The 21,782-nt window shown below is 43.8% G+C and overlaps 1 protein-coding gene across 1 annotated transcript; it reads left to right on the top strand.

Annotated features, from left to right (window-relative positions):
- Positions 1–996: 996 nt before the first annotated feature.
- On the top strand, positions 997–19,681 carry LRP11 (LDL receptor related protein 11). Its single transcript, XM_048298635.1, has 7 exons — positions 997–1,534; positions 6,421–6,584; positions 9,062–9,203; positions 11,266–11,391; positions 12,088–12,297; positions 17,725–17,826; positions 18,100–19,681. The coding sequence occupies exons 1-7, from the start codon at positions 1,012–1,014 to the stop codon at positions 18,252–18,254; spliced, it is 1,422 nt and encodes a 473-aa protein (XP_048154592.1). The 5' UTR covers positions 997–1,011; the 3' UTR covers positions 18,255–19,681.
- The last annotated feature ends 2,101 nt before the right edge of the window (positions 19,682–21,782 follow it).

Here is a 21,782-nt window from a genome sequence, read left to right as displayed (position 1 = left end):
GCTTATGTTTCTCAGTGCTGGTAGACAGGTCTCAATGTGCCATTCCAGCACTTTGAGGCTCCATGCATCTGATGAAAAATAACAAAGCAGCTGTTTTGAAGGATTGCTGATTTTCAGGGGTAGTACTGTTATTGATTTGTGTCGCAGAATCAGCATTAATTTTATGATAAAACAGAAGTTGTGACAGACGTAAAACTGATTAATTTAATTGAAAGTATTTCTCTGAAACTCTTTTAGCAAAGACTTCAAAAAGTTGCACGGGGAGTTCTTCACCATTGTTTTGGGTGGTTAAGATCCTATCTGGGAATTTTTTTGCAAGTCAAGGTCACAGCTTTATGCATTATGTTTTTGACTAGTGGGCTTCTTTTTCTGTAATTTCTGAACACAAATGCCATGTCTGGGATGGAGTCTTCCGCAATTTCTTTTTTGTCTGTTTGGTTACTTGTTTGTTTCCTCAGGTTCACAGAACCACCAGCAGTTTCAGTGACCCCCCACCCAACCCCGATTATTTGCAGGTGTCATCTCCCCATGCGGGGAATCGTAGAATCACAGAATGTTAAGGGGTTCCAAAGAATGGAAGGGACGTTAAAGATCATCTTATCCCAACCCCCTGCCACGGGTAGGGATACCTTCAACTAGACTAGGTTATGCAAGGCCTTATCCAACCTGGCCTTGAACATTTTCAGGGATGGGGCATCCACAGCTTCTCTGGGAAACCTGTTTCAGTGTCTCATCACCCTCACAGCAAAGAATTTCTCTCTAACACACATCCGAAAATCCCCCTCTCTGAGTTTGAACCCTTTACTCCTTCTCCTATCACCGCGGCTCCGGATGGAGAGTCCCTCTGCGGGGCGGTCCCGGGGCGGAGCCCGCCGGAGCTGTTCGGGGCGGCGGGTGCTGAGCGCGGCCGCTCCGCCTGGTGCAGCCGGGCGGGGCCGGCGCGTCCCCGCGCCGCGCTCGCTGGGGGTGCCCCGGGGGGAGCCGCTCCCGCCGCCGCCGCCGCCCGGGGCCATGGCGGCGCTGGTGCTGGTGCTGCTGGCGGCGCTGGGCGGGCGGGCCGTGCTGCCGGGCGGGCGCTGCGCGGCGCCGCTGGCCGACCTGCGCTCGCAGATCTCGGGCGTGGAGACGCTGCTGGAGGAGTTCCGCCGGCAGCTGCAGCAGGAGGAGCCGGGACCGCCGGCGACGGCGGGCGGCGTAGCGGGCGGCGGGGAGCGGTGCGGCGGAAGTGGCAGCTTCTCCGCCAGGCCCGACTCCATCATCCGCACCAAGGACTCCATCGCGGCCGGCGCCACCTTCCTGCGGGCGCCCGGCGCCGTGTCGGGCTGGCGGCAGTGCCTGGACGCCTGCTGCGCCGAGCCGCGCTGCACGCTGGCCGTGGTGCAGGGGCCCGCCCGCCCGCGGGGCACGGCGGCGGAGCCGGGCTGCTACCTCTTCAACTGCACGCACCGCGGCCGCCCCGTCTGCCGCTTCGCCCCGCACCGCGGCTACAGCTCCTACAGCCGCCGGACCGCCGGCATCGCCCCGCCGCCCACGGGTAAGCGGCTTGCGCGGAGGAAAGGCGTCGCGGAGATGGCGGCAGGCGGCGCTCGGCGCGGGGGCGGCAGGGCCGCGGAGCCGCCGCCGGCAGGGAGCGGGCGCTGTCCGTGCGGCCGCCCCGGCGCCGGGAACCCGCTCCCGGGTCGTGCGTGGGGTGTCGCCGGGGGGAGGAGAGCCGGGCTACAGCGCGCCTCTCGGCGGGGTTCGCTGGTCCTGGAGAGGCGGCCCGGCCGTGCCCGAGGGAACCTTACCAACGTGTACAAATATCTGAACGGAAGGGGGGAGTGCCAAGAGGATGTTTCCAGGCTCTTCTTGGTGGTGCCAAGCAGTAGGACAAGAGGCAGTGGGCAGAAACTGATGCACAGGGAGTTCCAGCTGAACATGAGGAAGAACTTCTCTACTGTGCGGGTGACCACGCACTGGAACAGATTGTCCAGAGATGGTGTAGAGCCTCCCTCACTGGAGATACTCAAGAACCGTCTGCACGCAATCCTGTGCCATGTGGTCGACCCTGCTTGAGCAGGGAAGTTGGGACTTCTGACCTGACCGATTCTGTGAGGGTGCGAGGGCTCTGGGGGTGTTTCGACTTGGGGAGACCCATCCCTCAACACTTCTGCCTCTGCAGAGCCCTTGGCAGGGCATTGTGCCAGCCAGCCAGTGGCTGGGAGGCAGACAGTGGGATGTGCATGTTCACCAGCCCCACACTTCCTGGGGAACCAGAGAAGTCCCAGATCCCTAGGAACTGTGCATATTGGGCACCTTGGAAATCATGAAGTGCTGGTCCCAGATATCCCATAACTTAGTGCATAGCCTGAGAGCAAGCACCGGGTGCTGTCCAAATGTCATTGCCTAAGACATCTTCTTATTCACTTAATTCAAGATTTTTCCTGTTAAAGAATTTGAGAGCTAGACGGAAGAAGACAAGGATAGCTCACCAGTAGTCCAGAGACAGCATGGACATTCTCCATAAGTGCCTCTGGAAACCAAGCCACATCAAAAGCAGCAGTTTGTTCAGCTCTGAAGGATATTTAAGAACAACATAATCCAGAGCAAGCAGCTGTAGATGAAAACAAATCTGGATTTCTAAATTTGGATTCTCTTTCCTAGCACCCAATGCAAAGAATTTACTTGCCTTCCCCCACCTCCTGTTGTTAAACAGTCTCATCTTAACTAATTTTGACTTAATTTCGTTATCTCTGTGGACAATACCTTCCCAAATGTCATCTGCATCTTACTAGGCGATAGATCTCATCTGAAGTAAATTAGTCACTGCGTGCAGCAGGAGGAGGACCTGGTGTTGATGCGGATGAAAACAGTGCCCAGATGTGCCTGCCGTTACTGCTCTTTTGGGAGGGGAGACCTCAGGCTTGAGGTCCATTCAGTCTTGCATGTTTCATGAGAATGTCGATGGGAATCCCCTGGAAACAGGAGAGAGCAGGGGCTCAATTTGTAGAGGCATTATGATGCCTAAATATTTTTTGCAAAGTGCATGGGCAGGTAAATTAGAGAGCTATAGGAAAGATCTTATGGCAATAGAGGTGAGGCAAGCTTGAGGTACCAGAAAAGCCCAAGGTGTGATTTTGACGTTTTCAACAGGAGAAGTATTAGTTCCACAGTATTATTTATGTAGCAACTTCGGGGTAATTATGTTCCATAAGTCTGTATGCACTTGCATGATAGAAGGCTTAAGATGAGATTTTACATCAAAGTCACACAGAATTAGGCTTCATTTTGAACTGCCTTAATTCTATTAAAACCTGGAGCTAATGTAGAGTGCAGTTATGGCACAATATAAATAATATAGTATACAAATGATGCTCTACCTGTTAGAAATCTTGAATTTCTTGAATTCATTGAGTTCTTGAATTCTGGAGTTCTTAAATGCTTTGCCTTTTTAGCAGCTTTTGTGACTATCAACACTGGACTTGCAAGGCGATTTCAGTTCCTAGTCTGCAAATTGCTCTGTGTCCTGTTGGTTTTATTTAAATGTCTGCCTTGTGGGTGATGGTGGTATTGGAAACAGGGGATTATGATTTCTTAGTGCAATTACACTGGAGCTGAAGCAGAGCCACAAAGGAGAATGAACTTTTATTCAAACATCTGTCAGCTGTGACACAGACCAGGAGAGATAAAATTAAGATTGAATTATTTTGCTCCAATGTTTTGTTACCAGTGCATTCTTGAATTACATTGAAAAAATAATCTGGACAACAGGATGATGAAGGCACATCTCTTTTCCCTTCTGTCACCCCATGAATGAGTTTAGGAAATTTAGGAAAGAACTTTTCAAGATTTTCTTCAATGAGGGGATCACATTTTAGCTGTTCCTTTTTTTTTGTTCTTTCAGAGTACTTTGTTCTTGAGTCTTCTGCTGTTTCCTTTCTGATAATACCAAACAAACATTTATCCACAGATGTGGTGTCCTCATAATTCCAAAATATTTCTGGGCATTGGGATCTAGTGATCTCTAAGATCACTAGTGGTGAGCAATGGGAGGATTCAACATCAAGGTAAACTAATACCAAACACATTCAGGAGTTGTTAGTGAAATGACGTTGTATAACAAAGCCTTCATTCAGACAACTAGCTGGAAGCTTCATTATTGGCAGGACAAGCCTGTATAAAGGATGGAGGAAGCAGAATAAATAAAAAGCAGGATAAAAAAAAGCCTATTGTGTTCCCTCCCAAAGAAAAAAGCATTTCACCCCTTTTTCTAGAAAGCAGCCAGCTCCAGCATCTCAGAGTGTTGACCTGGTATATCAGTTCCATACTGCTTATTTACATTCAACTTAAATGCAAGTTAAAAACAGAAGTTAAGAGATGATTTTTCGGCTGACATGTGGCTGATAGTGCTTTATTCCCATCAGTGGTGGTTGCAAGTGGCTCCTTGGAGTTTGCCTCCTTGCTTTTTTTATGCTGACTTCTTATTCCCCAGATATAGAGGTGTTTCACTCTTTAAGGATCATGTATTCCATTGCTTAAAACTTTGGTGTGGAAAAAGAATCTTCAGCTCAATAGGCTATCTCCTCCTGTGCCGAATGCCTCTCTCAGGCCAAATTTTCCTTTTTGCCATTGATTTACCTTTCTGAAGATGATCTGATGGCTTGCAAGCAAAGGGTGGTGCCTCCATCCTTTGGGACCCAAGGTCTGTGTGGTCCCTCACTCATCTTTAACAAAGGGCTGGCATGAATTGCTGTGACTGACTCAATGTGAAGTGGTCCTTCATTTGCAACTCGTGCTGCTGGAATATAAAGTTAGTCCAGGAAGAGAGTGTCCTTACTGCTTTGGGAAAATGGGGCTTGTCTCTGCCCCTGCAGGGCATTGATCAAGTCATTTAAACCAGACAGGTGACATGAAGCCCCTTTCCAAGGTTGAAGTGGAAGACTGGGCTGTGCTGTTTAAGACCCAGGTCAGTCTGTTTTTGACAGTCATTTGTAAAGTAAATAATTGTGTGAAGACTGTACATAACTCATTGATATCAAATAAAAGTTGCCCAGGTATCATAATGATGGTGTTTATTGACAATGAGGTTTGGGGGTATTTTTGCACCTGGATGTTGCTTTTTAAACAAAGTTGGTTTTGAGAAGCGAGTGTGTACAAATTAGGCAAAGCTTCCTGTGCCGTCAGATAAGCAAGAACTGTTTCATACTTTCTATTGTTAGACCCTGCTTTCAGTTATTTGTATGTTCTCCTAACTTTAGGCATTTGCCTTGAAATCTTCTGTGCCTTATCTACTACTGACAAGAACAAGAAATAAGAATTTGGCTGTTCAGTCATAAACAGTTGTCCCACTGCTTCCATGAGCTCCAAGGCTTCAGGCACATTCTTGATCCTGTTGAAGAGCATGTGCAAGGAAGATTCCCTACACTGATGGGAAAGCACCTTTCCTTGTGTGGCTCTGCCTGCAGGAAGTGAAGTTACAACCTTGTCTTCAGTAATTGCTTTTCTGAGCATAACATCAATATCCTTTACAGGGTATCCTTGCAGAGGTTGAAGAGCAAAGGGCATCCTGGCACTTCAGGGTGCCTAGAGAAGGAATGAAACTTGAGTGGGGAACTGCAGAAAGATGCAATCTTGTGGCTAAAGTTTTTAAATACTGACTTGTAGAACCAGGTTTTACCCCTCTCTCTTCCCTGCACTGCTTGAAGGTTGTAGAATAAATGACTTAAACCGCTTCTGACAGTCTGTGTCACCTAACAGATCATGACTTTTGTTAGTCTAACCCAAAAGCTTGTGGTCTGATTGACAAAAGTATTTAGTACTCACAATTTTAATCAATAAGCATTGTGCTTTGAATATAGCAAAATGCTACAAATCCTAAATATTCTGAAAATCAAGCTTTGAATGTCTTAAATAAGACACTTAAAATTGGTGGTCTCTGATGATTTTTAATCTTCGTGTGCACTCCTTCATCAGGATGCCAACTTATGCTAAATAGGTCTTTCATTCCTATAATGATATATTATAAATAGGGACTAGAAGCCTATTGAATTATGCAGAGCACTATAAAAGGTATAAAAAAGGTGCTGTAGCTGCCATCTGCATGTAAGCCATATTTAAACCTATTTTCCTTAGTTCAGATTAAAAAGGTACACTGATACTAACAATCCTGTTTGTTGCATTGCTAAAACATCCAAGTACCCAGAGAGGTTTTCTATGCCATGTGCTTCTAATGTTAATTCCTGACGACATCGTAGGACAATTAACTAAACTTGAAGCAGATACTACTTCGCTTAACAAAATGTACACTAATGAACGTGTTCCTCTTTCAGGAAGTTGCAAAGAAGTGAAACAATACCTTAACCAAGAAAAAAACGTGTTTCATATAAAAAAATCACTCAGCCTTCCCTCATAAATAACTGATCTTCTCTTTTTTTATTGAAGAAGAAGACTATGATGAGCCTCCACAGTGTAAGGCGGGCCAAGACATTGTGCTGCAGTCACCTGTGGACTGGGTGCTTTTGGATGGCCGAGAAAGTTCCGATGACCATGGAATTGTGCACTATGAGTGGACACTGCTGCAGGGCGACTCATCGGTTGAAATGCAGGTACGTGTGCAGTCCCCCTCATGGCCAGTCACTTCCAGACTGTTGTGTTCAAGTTTTAAATGTACAGCTAAAAATATTAAATATATTCAAATCTGTCTACCAGGCACCAGAATTAGGATGCCTGTACAACTTGAACATTTATTTCACAGAAATGTAGAGCAGCCCAGGTTGGAAGGGACCTCAAAAGATCATCTGGTCCAACTGTTTGTGGGACAAGGAGCCTCAGTGAGATTATCTTATCTGTCCAGTCACATCTTGAAGACCTCAAGTGAAGGAGGTCCCTGGGGAGTTTGTACCAGTGATTATTTCTAGTGGCTTACACAGTTAATCTCTATCCTGGATGGCATGGGACAGCCAGCAGCAAACAAGTAGATGATAATACTCTACTGTATTTGAGCTCTGCTTTGTTTGTACTCACTGCACCTGTTTTTCAGCTTCTGTCACCCCAGTTAGAGACCCCTCAGTAATTCACTTACTAAAAATAATAAGGGATTTTCACCAACAGTCTCCTGTCAGTGCTTATGGAGAAGGTACAAAGAAATGTGTGATGTAGACCTTATGAGATATTTTATCCATACATTTTCTGCTGCGCTTTGGTTTCAATTTAAAATTAACAATCAAGAGAGGGATTCTTCATCTTAGCCTTCTTAGTGAATGCCCTAAGATCAGCAGAAAAAGAAAGGAAAAATGTCTCAAATCCACAGGCTCTATTCATAGTTTGTTCACAGCCCACAATATCCAGGGCACACTGGGAACTCCACCTAGAGCAGGAAGAATATCTAAAGGTGAGAGAGTGTGAACCAAAATGAAACTTTAAGAATAGTTGCTAGATATCATCTGGATAAAATGAACACTTTATTATCAAAGACTTGTTAATCTAACCCCTTGCAACATTATTTTCTTTAAAGAGCAATTAAATACTTTCAAATTAATCTGTGATTTAGTAACATAGAGTAAGACAAAAATAAAAATTTTAATAAAAATTTAAAGTTTATATTTTTGATATTACTCAAAATCACTCCATAAAATAGAGACAAGTCTTTTGTCCATTTAAACTTGCAAAATTCTCATTAACCTTGGTGGCTTCTGTGTATTTGTTAACAGAAAATGAATTTGACACACATTTATGCTTAAATAAATACTTTTCCATTGAGTTCAAATGAGCTGGGATTTCTCCTACAGATTGGTACCTTGGTGATTAGCTGTCATAATTTAAATTTTAGAGTTGAATTAATAACTGTGATTTTTTTTCATGCATTCTTCAGTTGATGTCTTTAGTGCTTTGGTTACTGCCCTGAAGTTACTGGATTTCGTGTCATTTATTCTTTGAGAATAATGCATGAATCCATAGCTACAAGGAGAATGGGAGTGTGTTTAAGTAGGATAAAAGGCAGCTGTTGCATTGCTCTTATGTACCAAAGAATAAATAGAAGGCAGAGGAGGGGGAAGGACTACTATAAAGAGATCTTATCATATTGTAGAAGGAAGAGGGTTTTTTTCTATTGTCACTGATCATTGCTTTTTAGATAGTTTGCTTCTCTGATTGCTACCCCCACGCTGTAGCTGCACATCTCCTGGACGCTTAGGGACAGTAATGGGTTGGGTTTTTTTAAAAATGCTGATTATCTGTTTTGAGCCAAAGTTTCTGTGAAAGCACATACAGGCCAGCATTCTTCAGGGCAGCATGAAGACAAAAAGGAGGGGTGGTGAATTGAGGGAGGAGTGGTGGTGAATTGAGAAGTCAGTGGCATTTCCCTGGCTCTGCCCTGGAAAGGGACTTGGACTCCATGGCTCATGAGTTTTAAATACCACATTTCCTCTCCCAGCAATCATAGTGAACAACAGCAGGTGTTTTCTAGAGCATAATAATTTCTTTAATACACTAAAGAATAAAATTCTAAGGGGTCATACGCTCCATCAGGAAGATCAACAGTCTGATCAGATAACTGAGTGCATTTATGTAAATAGAAAAGGAAAGAAATTTCAGTTAGGAAATTTTTTCACAGAGAGAAAAAATGTATTTTATTAGTACACTCTTCTGTAATGGTAGATCTAGGATTCTATGACCATATTAATAAAAAATTCATGTTCTCTTTCAGGCATGAAAAGTCATTTCTGTGGATCCATATATATTGTCTACAGACTAACTTGATAAAGAGCAAAAGGCCATTATTTTACTGCCTATCCTCTAAAATTACATTTCTAATTACTCAAAAATTGAGTTAAATGTATGTGTCTATTGGTTCTCCAGTGCTGAGATCCACAGCTCCAGCTAACTGAATGTATCATGAAAAACACTACCTAAATGTTGTGTGGGTTTTTTTTACAAATGGATGTAAAAAAAGAGATCAAATGTTACATGCTGAAATACATGCTTGAGTAGGCTGGCTAGACCACAGAGAAGTATTTAATCTGCATGGATGGATGGATGGATCCATTGTGCCAGTATGTTTTTTTTACTGTGTGTCTTTACTCAGGTCCCACAACCAGGAACACTGAAACTGTCCCACATTCAGGAAGGTGGGTATATTTTCCAGCTAATGGTGACAGACACTGCAGGTCAGCGGAGCTCTGACAACGTCTCTGTGACCGTTCTGCCCATGGTTCATTCTGCAGCAGGTGAGAAAATGACGGGAGCTGTTGCCTCTGTGACAACCAGGGTATGGTATTCAGAGCAGAGCAAGGGTCTTGATAGAGGCAAAAATGTTAGTCTCCATTTCCAGTGTTTTATTTTGCCGTTGTTCATTACATAATGACATCTCTTTCAGCTTTGAATCGCTCTTTCAAAGTGAGGAAACAAGCGAGCATCACTTGCCTGTTGGAGCAATAATACTTCCAGGCACTGAGTATTTGTCCTAATATTGCTAATAAACATGCAGGGTTGGAAAGGTGAGATACTGCCACAGGTATCAGGTGCATTGTAACAGTCAGATGGTGTGGGCAACATGACAGGGCTTGTGCTATAGGGAAGACCCAGTTAAAATTATTTAATAGTATGTTTGAGGCAGACTAATAATAATACTGACCTGCATCTGTAGTCTAAAAGTTGGCATGGTTTTATGTTTTAATGCATTTAAGTTTTTCTGTCTGATGGTTGCCATTGAAGCCATATGCTACTGGGGAAACTGAAACTGGAACTGAGCCATCATTTTTAAGCTCTGAGCTTCAGAAACATGTAAAAAGCATAAAAGCTAGAAAGTAGGTTAGATTTCAGTGGCTGTCAGTCCTGCTCTTAATGTTATAACTTCTAATTACATTGTAATTAAGAAGTTGCAAGTGCAGATCTGCTGCTCTGGCTCAAAGTAAAAGTTAAATGGCATTAACACCATGTTCAGCAGAACCAGTGAAAATCTTGCTCTGCACCAGCACAATATCTCTATGTGAGAGGGTAGTCACTGTGGCAGTAAGCTGGTATTACAAAAAAATCTGTTTAATAATGCCTGTGTTCCAGTAATGGATGATAGAGTTGTGTTCATTAATGTTTAATTCAGTTGAAGCAGCCAGAGAAGTTTGCTGGTTTGTTTATTTGCTGCTGTAGGTGTCTGGGGTATCTTTTGTATGGAGCACATAGGGGATTTGCTGTTTTTTAAATTTTTCTAATTCCCCAGCTACGTTAGCAATTCAAGTGCTACTGCTATAGTTAAACGAGTCCCTGATGCCTTAATACATGCAAGATCCGTGCTGTTACTAGTGCTGAAGTTAAGGAGAGGCATTTTCAGATTTTAGGAGTTTTAAAAAGTTGTCTGCATTCCTGGCATCCTTCCCTTAGTGTGGTGCAGCGTTTGGTACACAGCAGGATAACAGCCAAAGGCTGTGACTCCCTTATGCAAATCAGTTTGCTCATACGACGCTAATCAAGCACTGAACTTGATAGTGCTTTACAAAGTGATGAACTGCATTGGAAAGACAAAAGCACAGATGTAAACACTTGATAATTACAGAATCAGAATGGGTTTCAGGAAAGCTTTGAGTATGCAAAATGGAACATCCAGGGATACTCTCCATTTCCAGGGGAATCTAAATGTTAAAGCATGCAGCACAATCAGTTCTTTCTGGTGAAAGTCATTTGTGAGAACATGACCTAGTCCTGTTCTGGTCTGTACAGTATCGAAGTCACTGGATTGCTGATGTCAATAAATGATGAGCATTCTTTAAGTATTTTAATTAGGTTGCAGAAAACATGCCATAAAAGATCCCATATAGTCCATATGTGTTCATGTTAAACAACATATTGTCAGAAATACAGGATGGATATGTAGTAGGAATTACGTGTTGGAGGTATGCAGTTACAGCCACAGAGATTTCATTCATTTATTTATTTTCAGGACTGTCCTGCATCTTTTAAGCCTAGGAAGATCTCCTTTCAGCTTAGGCCAGCAGAATTCAAAGCACTGTAAGGGTGCTGCACAAGGTGTAAGGTGCAACAGCCTCCAGGCTGAGTATTCCTGTAGTTAAGAGATTGCCAGGCAAGTGAGGAAGGTGCCAGGAACAGCTATTGCCTGTATTTGCTTCCGTGTCGGTATGACATCACACAGCTGAGTCTGGATTTTCTCCCTTGTTCATGTTGCTTCTTGACATAGCGTGGTTTTGCTTTTTCCTCAGTGCTGCAGATTTTAGTCACTGACTCAGTATTTACTACTTGGATTTCTCTTTTGGTAATTTGGGAATTTTTTCTCAACAGCCTGTGTTGGGGTTTGCTCTCGCTACCAGTTTATCTGCGATGATGGCTGCTGCATTGACATCACGTTTGCATGTGATGGTGTGAGACAGTGTCCTGATGGATCAGATGAGACTTTCTGCCAGAATCGTAAGTGTGCCAGGGCACAGTGGCACAGTGGATTGTGAAAGTAACCACAGCTTCAATAACCAAAGGGGGATGATACCACTTCAGTGGCCTCTCTCCCTGTGAGCAAGCAGAATTTGCACATCGGAAGGTTTAATATCCACATACAGCAGGTGCTCAGAAATTTTCTTCAAAGCATATTAAAACTGTCAAGGGTCCCTAAGTGACAGGTTTTGTGTTCAGCAGTTAAAAGATTGGTTTTTCACTTGTATGATGATTCTGGAAACAAGGACTAGAACCATGGTGTCTATCTGAAAGAGTGTCTCAGAGGTACCGTCGCAGTGATGTTAGACACCTTGCATGAATCTGAAACACTGTGGGCATGCAGGGGAACCAGTTGGATCACCATCACGCTGTTTGCTTTCATTAGCCATCCCTCAGCATGTGCCCATGCTCAGCTAAGTGAGCAAAAACCATCAGAAGGTGAATGGGCACAATGGCTAACCACTCTTTCATTATATTTTAGTTGCTGGAGTTCACTGTAGGGATCATGACTGTACTCTTGCGAGCAGTTGTTAGGAATCTGTGACTCACATTTCATCATATGTGTGAACCTGAGGAAGTTGTTTACTCCACTTCAAGGCCCATATTGGAGAGTTTTCCTTAATAACTCTTCCATTCCCTTCAACGTTGTACAAAAATTTTTGTTTCTGTTCACAGTCAGCTCAGGTCGGAAGACGGTGACACATGCAGCTCTTGGCACTACCCAGCAAAGGACTGCAGGACTGGCTGAAAACACAGAGGAAAACTCTGCAGAGAACACCCTGAAAGCCACTGCCAGAAATCAACCACTTCTCTCAGTGGATGCAGACGTGTCTAACCAATCGCTTTCTCAGGGACCAAAGAAACAAATCAGTGGATTTGTGCCAGGTAAGAATTGAATCAGTTTCAATAAATCATTCTCCTTAAAGAAAGGAAGTGTCTTGCACCTTAAATTTAATTTAATTGTCTTTTGGTGCCTGGCTAAGAGGAAAAAAATTGAAATGTAAAAAAATACAAAAGAAACCTGTAATAATGAAGTTCTGAATTGTTTTTCATTTATTATTGTCAGTCTGTTTTTTACTAGGTGCAAAAAGAAATTTAAAATGTAGGAATGCTAGGGAAGTAATACAGTCTAAGGAACAAAATGTGCAGTGAACTAAATACAAATTCTGCCACAGGTTCAGCTGTGTAGGCTGATGTATTAAGGCTCTTTAAATCTGTAGGGGAGTACTTCAGAAGAACGTAATAAAGTACTGTTCAACGTGGGTGAGAGTAATTGCTTTTCTCCTGGTGCTAAGTATTACTTCTTTTTTTATTTTTTCCCTGAACGAATATCTTTACTATTATGGGCCTTTTTTTTTTTTTTATGAACTCAGTCTCCAGGGCAGGAGAAGTCTTTGATCACTACAGAAAAGTCTCAGGCTCTGGTAACAAGCTACCTCAGGTGTCCATGTACCGGTCCCCAGTATTGCTCTGCACAGTAGCTGCAAGCCTGTAGTGAGCCATCGTGTGATGTTACAGGCAGAGCCCCAGCCCTGCCCTTGGTAAAGCTCCAGAAGCTGCAATGAAATTGATGTGCCTTCTGAGGTTCATGCTGATGAATTACAGTAATCTGAAATGTCAATTATATGAAAGCAAAACTGTGTGCACAGAGCCTAAAATCAGTACAAACCCCCCCACTTTTATTTCTTCATGGTTTTGACTGATTCATGTGCCCCAAGACACAGCTATTTATAACCAGCTTTATTTTCCAGTTACAACAGAGCAGTGCTCAGTGCCCTCTGCTGCTGACTCTGGAAAAGGGCACTGCCCTGGTTGGCACCTGAACGTTCCTTCAAGTGCTTTTACTTCATCTGTGGAGTGCTGGGGGAGTGAAAACTCTGCAAAGGGAACACTGTGAACACTCTGCAAAGGGAGTGAAAACAATGTTCTTAAGAATTTGATGGCCCCGAATGAATGTGTAGCAACTGACAGCAAAATCCTGTCTCAAATTGTTTTCCCTCTTTCTGGAAGTATAGATGACCTCAGTGCTCCTCACTGGAGTGACTAAAATTCTGAAGTCTGCTTCAAACCCTTCTCACTCAGATAGTCCTGAGTGACACCTGATATGGGGCCACCCAAAGTAAACATCAAACTTCCAAAGGGCTTTGCAGGCTCCAGTGGAAAGTCAGCTGCTAAGTCAGTCTCAAAAATCATTTGGCTTGTGAATCCAGGTGTAAAACCAGAACTGAGGTCACCACCTTTAGCAACTGATAATCAGGGGTTATAACTGGAATTGCAATGTAAAAGCACTTTTGCATAATCATTTTCTCTGTTTACCCGTTGTACAGTAACTTACTTGCCCCAGTTTTGCTCTAAAGGTAGTGTTTTGCACAGCAGTAGACAAGCAAAGAAAAAGATTCTTATAAAACTAAAAAAGTGTGATGGGGCTCCAGTGATTAGTGTACTACCAGTACCTGTTGTAATCTTCTAATTTTCAACAGGCAAGATTTAAAGCTGCTTTAATTCTTTTGGGTTTAATATCGCTCTTTTGACAAGGCTCAGTCAAAATTTAACTTTAGATGCTTAATAATTTCCCTGTGGAATAGAAGGATCCAGTCTTTACTGACCCAGGAGCCCAATACTTTTAACCAAAAAAAGCAGCAAAGAGCTCAGCGAGGTTTAAAATTGCCTACGGATCAATTCCAGGTAGGGTGCATGGGCTGGGACATGAAGGGGTACGAGGTACTTGCTAATAAGTACATGGGTCCAAAGGGCAGCTGCCAAACCTGCTCTGCCAAAACACGCTCTGAGCTGCCGTCTTCTCCTGCAGATACTTAAACTTCCTCGGAGTCCCATACTGTGTGGTAGTGATTCACGGAGGTCCAGACAGGCTCACTGGCAAGCACCACAGTCTTTATGGAGTCGAGGAGACAGGCATCTAACCTATTCCTAAAAATCCACTCAGATCCATTGATTAGACTTCCCTCCACCACTGCCATCTCAAGGAGGTTGAGAACAAATCTAATAATTATGTGATACAAAAATGAGAGGCACAGAAATGCTGGAGCAGCTCCATGAAGCTCATCTGGAAATGTGTCCAGGAGGGCAATAATTGCTAGATGCATTTTTGAGGAGAGGTAAGCAGTGCTGAGCAGAAATCATACCAACAGCCTCAAAACTTCAGCAATTCCACTGGCAGAAATCCTGTTCTGGAAGGGACTGTCTGCTGCTGCTGATGCCAAGGTAGAACCTCTGCTTCTGAGTCACTGTAAAAGTCTTTGTTGGACCAAGGCAATCATGTTCTTGTTGGCCTGAAGCTGACATTGCAAACATCCAGGCTTCTTACATACTACTTTACATAAATTTTGAAAATAAGCTTTAGTGGTTTTAATGTCACTGGTGAAAAGCTGTCTACTTTAGGTACATATTAGGGGATATGGCCTTACAGTGGCAGCACAGGTTCTAGCTTTTTACTTGCGAGTGCTCCATTCAGGGCTACATTTTTCTTAATTCTCAGCTGACAGTTTCAGATCATCATGGAAATACAATCCAGGGAGGAAAATGTGATGCTCTGAAATCCAGTGACTTCAAGGCAGAGTAAGCGAAGGTTTTACCTTACTGGAGACAGCATGTGGCACATTCCAGCTGGCTGCTAGACTTGATGCTTGATACAGGAACTTTCAGTTGATTTTTAAAGAAGAAAAGTTTTTCCCAAGACGTTGCAGGACTGGGGAGTTGCTTTGTTTTCTTTTTTTACATTTGTTTTTTAATAAGTGGTGGCTAAAGTACCAGTAAAAGCATGTCCCTTCTGCTGCTTACCTCTCCATAAACAGCTTTCATCTTTGAGAATTCAATAAAGGGTCTAATAAAGAGACCTCTTTGTCAAGTACTACCATATTTATCTTTTCTCCTTGTCTCCTAAGGAGCTGGGCTAAGTGGTAATGTTTTGGACTGTGAGATAGTTCCTGGTAGCAGATATATGAGCTTTCTGCCTGTGAGGGTGATACTAGGTGAACTTTTTTCCAGAATCCATTTTCTCTTAATAGTTTCTCTGTTCCAAATTTTCTTTAACCTTTGTTACAGTGGTCCTTCATGCTTAGCTCTGACTTGATACAAACTTTCTAAGGATTTACACTAAAGTATGAAAATGCTCAAGTCCAAGTTAAGGACGGTTTAAAACTTCTGCCTGGCCTAACAGGGAATCTGTTCACAGTAAAGAGGAAAAAACCACAACCAACCAACAAAAAAAAAAAACCCAGAAATCACTGATTGTTGACAACGGATAAATCTTGTTCTGCACTCCTACCTTTTCAATGGGCTTCCTCTACAGCAGGGCAAGTCCAGAGGAACACCAAGTGCAACTTAGAGATAAACCACTCAGACACTCAGGGCACTTGTGTCTTCTGCAACAGACTCATTGTTTACCTTGGCCCAAGCTGAAAGGCCAAACATTTTCTTTCAAAGTTGGGAGTGGATGGAGGAAGAGGCATGTAATGTCAATAAAGGAGTCCTTTCTCTCTCTGCAGACATGTTTCCATGGTAAAGTAATCCAGACTGCATGTCCTGCAAAGGCCAGCGCAGCATTTCTGCATGGCTGCCTCCAAATAGCCCCAGAGTCCTTCTCCAGGGAAGTTCTTAAGCCCAGCTGCATATTCTGGCACTGCTGCACTTGCAGATGACTATAGAAAACACACAGTAGCAGCACCGCACTCTGCAGTGAGCACTGGGCTGGTTTCTAAGGAGCAGTGGCCAGTAGCAAACACGGTCATGCAGACAGGTTGAATTCACGAGCAGCCTGAAGATTTGCACTCCCCAGCACAGCCAACCCAAGTGTATAAATCACCATAACAGCTTTGCATTCCCCTGGCACAGGGTCTCTGCTTCTCCCAGGATGCCTGTGCCAGCTGTTGTGCAGTGCTGTTCAGGGCTGGGATTACAACATTTGACTGAGTACCCAAGCCTTAGTCATGTTTTTACTGCGGAGGCACCCATAGCAGTAGCCATAACCTAGATCTGTAATTTAGGGTAATTGGAAAGGGCTGCAAATTGCAATTTCCTCAAAACAGACTAGAAAATCAAGAGAAAGTGAAAATCAAATTAAACCCATGTAATATGCTTTATGCCAGGCTCCTGAACTTTGGGGAAATTGCTCTTTGTGTTCTAGAGATAACAGATAAGATATTGAGCAGCATTGACTCTGATAGTCTCTCCAATCATGTAAGAACAGCCACAAGTCCTAACAAAACCCTACAAGCTTTATTGAAGGGATTCTATTCTTCTACCCTTGCAAAAATTTCTGACTAAACTTCTCTCAATATTTGCCAAATGTCTTCACAAGCAGTTGATTTTAATATTTCCTTAAGTGGCAGGGGAACAAATTTCTAAACAGGCATTTAGATGCAGGCTGGAGCAGCTCTTAAAAAGAGTTGATGTCTTTTGGGTATTTCCACAACAAAGACAAATATTTGTTTAATTTAATTCAGGAAGAACAGAAGCAGAAAACAGCTGCTCGTTTTGGTGTCAGTTACATTGAGGTGGTCTTGCACAGCTCTGGTACCATACAGATATTTTAAAGCCAGTACGTTCACTCTTAGGATTTTTTTCAAGCTCACTTTACATGCCAGGACAACATCAGGAGCCCAACGAGAAGAAGGCCACAGCTTGTCTCTACAGCATTCCCTGCAGATGAAGTTCGTGTTTATGCACCCCCAGACAAAATGGCAGGGCAGTAAAGCCAGAGCCTGGGAGGCTGCGTTCTGCCTTAGAGTGGGGACATTAGCCTGGACCTCATGACAGTACCAATGAAACAATCCAAGCTTTAATTAGCAGTTGTGTGCATTTGCTGCTGCCACTGCCAGGGACACCTTCTGCGGCTCTTCAGAGCTGGTGGTGGTGTGTGGGCCTTACACATAGTGCACGTTCCAAGCTAATTGACTTAAACACTTCCTTGACACCCACCACTATATGTAATTCCAATTACAACATTTCACATTCATATTCTAAAGATCTTGTAGCATAGTGTGTTTCTGTTAGCTCTGTCACAGTTCTAAAGGCTGCCAGTGAATACATCACAGCACAGTCAAAATGCCCTTGCTTTTGGTTTAGATGCATTGTGGTTTGGAATGCAAAACTGAATTTACATTTTAGCTTTAATTTCACATTATTTCAAAAATGCAAGTTACACAGTTGAAGTCAGAAGTTCTTAAGCTGTTCTTTTGTTTGTTTTTCCCCGTAATTTAAGCGCTTCACATTATTTAATTCTGGTGTCCTGTGGATAAGACTTCCTGAGTCACTGAACTGCAGTATTCATTTATTTTGCTTGATTATGTGCAGATAACAGTTCCTCAGGGAAAAGAACAGATGATAAAAATGGGGATGGCATAATGGTGCCAAAGAGAGAACAGCTTGGAGGTGGTCGTCCAGTCCCAGAAACAGGTAAGACCAACCATGTGAATTCATTTTGGATTACATCAGCTTTTCAGTCAGGTGCTATAGATACAGATAAAATGGTCAAGAACTGAATAATGTACTTATATATTCTGAACTGTCCCTAAGATGATCATACAGTTTAGTTTCATAGCATGACTTGTTCCAATTACTAACATCTAAGTGACAGACTAGCTGTATTTTTTAAGAACAATTTCAGGTTTTCTCTGCCAGCATCTCACTGTGTTAAATAAAATGTAATTTCTCTTAACCTCATTGTAGGTGCTGTGTTACCCTTAGCCTTAGGCTTGGCAATCACTGCTTTGCTGCTACTTATGGTTGCTTGCAGACTGCGCTTAGTGAAACAGAAGCTTAAGAAAGCTCGACCCATTACATCTGAAGAGTCCGATTACCTCATCAATGGGATGTATCTCTAAATATTGGATTTGGGTCAGTTGTTTTCTCCCCTTTCTCCTGTGTCCATGAATCTCTGCCTCTATAAAAGGACCAAAATCCTTAGTTAATTTTCAAGTGTAGAAGAAGCCTGCGAGATGAAGAACGTACTCTTTCCCTTTGGTGATAATACAAAACGTGGGTACATGTCCTTGCTCAGAAAATAAGAAGTGTTCAGGCTCTAGCGAGTAGCTCCAGTTCATTGTTGTGCAGAAGACACTGCAGGGTGGAGAGGCCCCAAACTGGATGTGGGGTGCCCTTGCCCTCCCCACAGCAGCTGTGATCTCAGCCATGGCCAAGCATGCCCCAGGGCCAGGGCACTGGAGCAGCCAAGGCCCCGCAGCCCAGCTGTGCTGGCTGAGGCATGGGGGGAAGCCTGGGCCACCTTGCTGTTCTCAGTGCTGCCACCACTGTGGGGACCGGGATGCTCCAGCCAACGCATTCTTTGTGTTGTGTTCTTTCCACCTGATGCACTGGGAGCATTTTCATTAAAAAAATGTGTCTTGCTTTGTTAATTAAACGTAATTGCTATCTAAGTGCCAGCTTTTGCAAAGAAAATTGGGATTTAAGGAAAAAGCATCTTCTTTTCACTCAGTTTAAACCTCTGTGCTGATAGCAGAGAGCCATGCTTGCTAAATGCTGAAATGAAAAAATGCAACTCCTCAGTGGATGAGCTTGGACTTCCCAGTGCTCAACAGCAGTCGTGTACTGCTGCCCAAAGAAGCTGTGGATGCCCGGTCACTGGCAGTGTTCAAGGCCAGGCTGGATGGAGCCCTGAGCAACCTGGTCTAGTGGAAGGTGTCCCTGCCCATGGCTGCGGGGCTGGAGCTAAATGATCCGTAAGGTCCTTTCCAACCTGAACCCCTCTATGATTCCATGTACAATCCCAGGGCTGTGTCTCTCTCCAGAGCTCAGGGCTTGTTCAGCCTTTTCCACGCCCAGCCCGCCACCCTCCCACAGCGTGAGAACGCAGCACACAGCAGTTTCTACCCGAGATTCCGGAGTGTAGGATTCCTGCTGGTTAACCCATAGCTCCCTGCAAAGCTTGAAAGCTTCGGTGATCTGCCCTCACCCCAGAAAAATTCTCATAGAATTAGAGCAAGTAATTGATATGTGTGAGTGAACTGCAGATGTGTTACCAGTAAAATGTGTACAGTACATGTTATATATACAGATATATATACACACACTGTGGTGTCTGTCTTGTTTGGCTGTCCAAGGATGTCACATTTGTCATGGGTCCCAATAAAACCAGAGTCAAATGAGGCATGCATCATTTTGTATGTCGTCTTTTGTACTTCAGTAACTTTGAGTCAGCAAGAATATTGCCATGGTATACAAATAGTTCTTCAAGTTGTTTGTTCTTGATTACTTTATGTAAAATAGCTCTAATAAACCTATTTTATTCTTACATTTATTGCATTGTCTTTAGTTTCCATTAAATTTTGTGCTACAAGACTGCATCATGAGAACAAACAGAAGTACAATTTTCCCTTCTGTGAAACAGCCTTATAAGAAGCTGGAACATGTATGGTGGGGGGAGTTGTTGAGATACTTGTTTCAGGGAGCCAGGGAAGGACGGGGCATCTACCTGTATGACCTGTTTCTTGAGCAGTGCTTGGGCTGAGCAGGACAGCAGTCACAGAGCTGGCTGTGCCAACCACTCAGGGAATCTGGTTGCCAGTGCTCCTTGCTCAGAGCCCTCGTGCCACGTGAGGCAAAGTCTGTTTGTTGTAATTCAGTGTTACAGTGGGTCCAGGAGACATCTGCTGATGCTGCCCATTTCCGGTTTGGGAGTACGGCCTCTCTTCCATCCCAGCTCACAGCACACATGGCAAATAGCGCAAGGCCCAAAAGACTGCATTTTAAATACCTTCTCGGGAAGACTCACTGCCCATTAGGTTGGGGTCTTATTTTCCATTATTGAAATTTGTGTTGGGTTTTAATTAAATACCGAAATGTCCTTCACCACCTCACCAAAGCAGCAAGAAAAGTAGTTGTTTCTCACTGTGCCCACTGTGCTCCTATTACCGAAACCCATTACCCTGGCACACAGCCAGCATCAGAACAAAAGGTTTGGGTTTGTTTTGCCGGGCAGGACAACAGCAAGATCCCGGACAAAGCACAAGCCAGCCAGTACAGCCGGGGTGCAAAAGGCGGCTCAGCTTTCCAGTCACTTTACCCAGCTGCAGGCTTTGTTTCTGTGCTACTGCTAGTGAAATAAACCTTCACAGATTTCACATATGACAGCTGAGAATGAATGCTTCCAAGCAGAGAGCCACAGACAGCAAGCACAGTACAGGAGTCTGGCTAGTGCTGTGTTAGAGTTGCCACAGTCTTCCCAGGGACTCTTCTTCCTGGGAGGGGAGATCGTGACAGTTGCTGCCCTGCAGGCCACCAGCCTGAGGCCTGTTACTTCCCAGGTAACAGCAAACTCCACAGCTGGACTGAAATAAAATAGTTTTCACCTTACCAGAGGGCCTGGGGGCATTGTCAGCTGGATGGACAGCAAGACAAAGTTACCAAAGTAACAGATTGGCTTGGCAGCTCCTGCAATTAACACACACACTGGTCTCAATACCATGTGTTTGCATTTAATAGCTTTCATGCTATTTGATTTTAAATAAGTCATACTGAAGCACTGAGCTAGAGCACACCTGGGAATAGCAGAAAATATTGTCAACATACTCAGGATGCTTTCCCCTTCTCCCCAGGCAGCTCCCAGCCATTGCCTCCTGCTGACACCACTTCTGTAGCCCCTTCCCAGCCACTCCCAAGGATGGGGCTCTCCCTCTAATGCCAAAGGAGTGCTCAGAGCAGGCAGTGGTTCTAGCCCATCTTCATGGCTGCATTGCTAAAATTGCGTTCACGGCCTCTCACACAGACCCCAGAGCTGGGGGTTTTACACAGTCACAGACCACAGAATATTCTGAGTCGAAAGGCACCCACGAGTGCTTATCCTGTAGCAGAAGTGAGACACTCTGTGTGAAAATTGTCACTATTTGAAGTCTGTCAGATCTGTTTTTCCTGTCCTAAACACTGATGTGTGTCTATCCACATATCTCTGAATATGCTCAGTCCACCTATTCTTACCAGGATCTTAGACAGGTAAGCAGAGAATATTGACTACTCTGACTGCATAGCTCTGTGGATGCTGCTCATCTGTGTATTAGGAGAGGTCATTAAAATTTATTTTGTCAGTGTATTTTAATGTTGATCAAGATTCTTATTTCACTTAGGTTTTTTTTAAACTGTTTTATAGCTTAAGGGTACAAATTACTTCAGAAGAGCAAACAATACAATACTTGCCTAGGTTTGATACATATTTAGAAGTACAGGGGTTTTTTTCCCATAATATGGGCTGCTTGCTACCCACTTTCGCAGGGGATCCTAGCCTGAACATCTCGCTGTAATCATTCCATAGCATTGTAGGATAATAGCAGGGGCAGTTCCAAGAGCACATTTGCAAAACAAAAAGGCTGAAATAGGTCAGTGTGATGCTCCATTTGCTT

The sequence above is a fragment of the Corvus hawaiiensis genome, chromosome 3 (assembly GCF_020740725.1).
Source record: "Corvus hawaiiensis isolate bCorHaw1 chromosome 3, bCorHaw1.pri.cur, whole genome shotgun sequence".
In the NCBI taxonomy this organism is placed as follows: domain Eukaryota; kingdom Metazoa; phylum Chordata; class Aves; order Passeriformes; family Corvidae; genus Corvus; species Corvus hawaiiensis.
The sequence above is the reverse complement of the archived record's forward strand: the minus strand, read 5'-3'. Positions and strand labels throughout refer to the sequence as shown.

What these genes read in the sequence shown, in the direction of transcription:
- LRP11 (XM_048298635.1), top strand. Translation starts at nt 1,012, where the DNA reads ATGGCGGCGCTGGTGCTGGTGCTGCTGGCGGCGCTGGGCGGGCGGGCC. An exon ending in AATCAGTGGATTTGTGCCAG is followed by an intron (nt 12,298 to 17,724) that starts GTAAGAATTGAA and finishes GATTATGTGCAG; the next exon opens with ATAACAGTTCCTCAGGGAAA. An exon ending in TCGTCCAGTCCCAGAAACAG is followed by an intron (nt 17,827 to 18,099) that starts GTAAGACCAACC and finishes ACCTCATTGTAG; the next exon opens with GTGCTGTGTTACCCTTAGCC.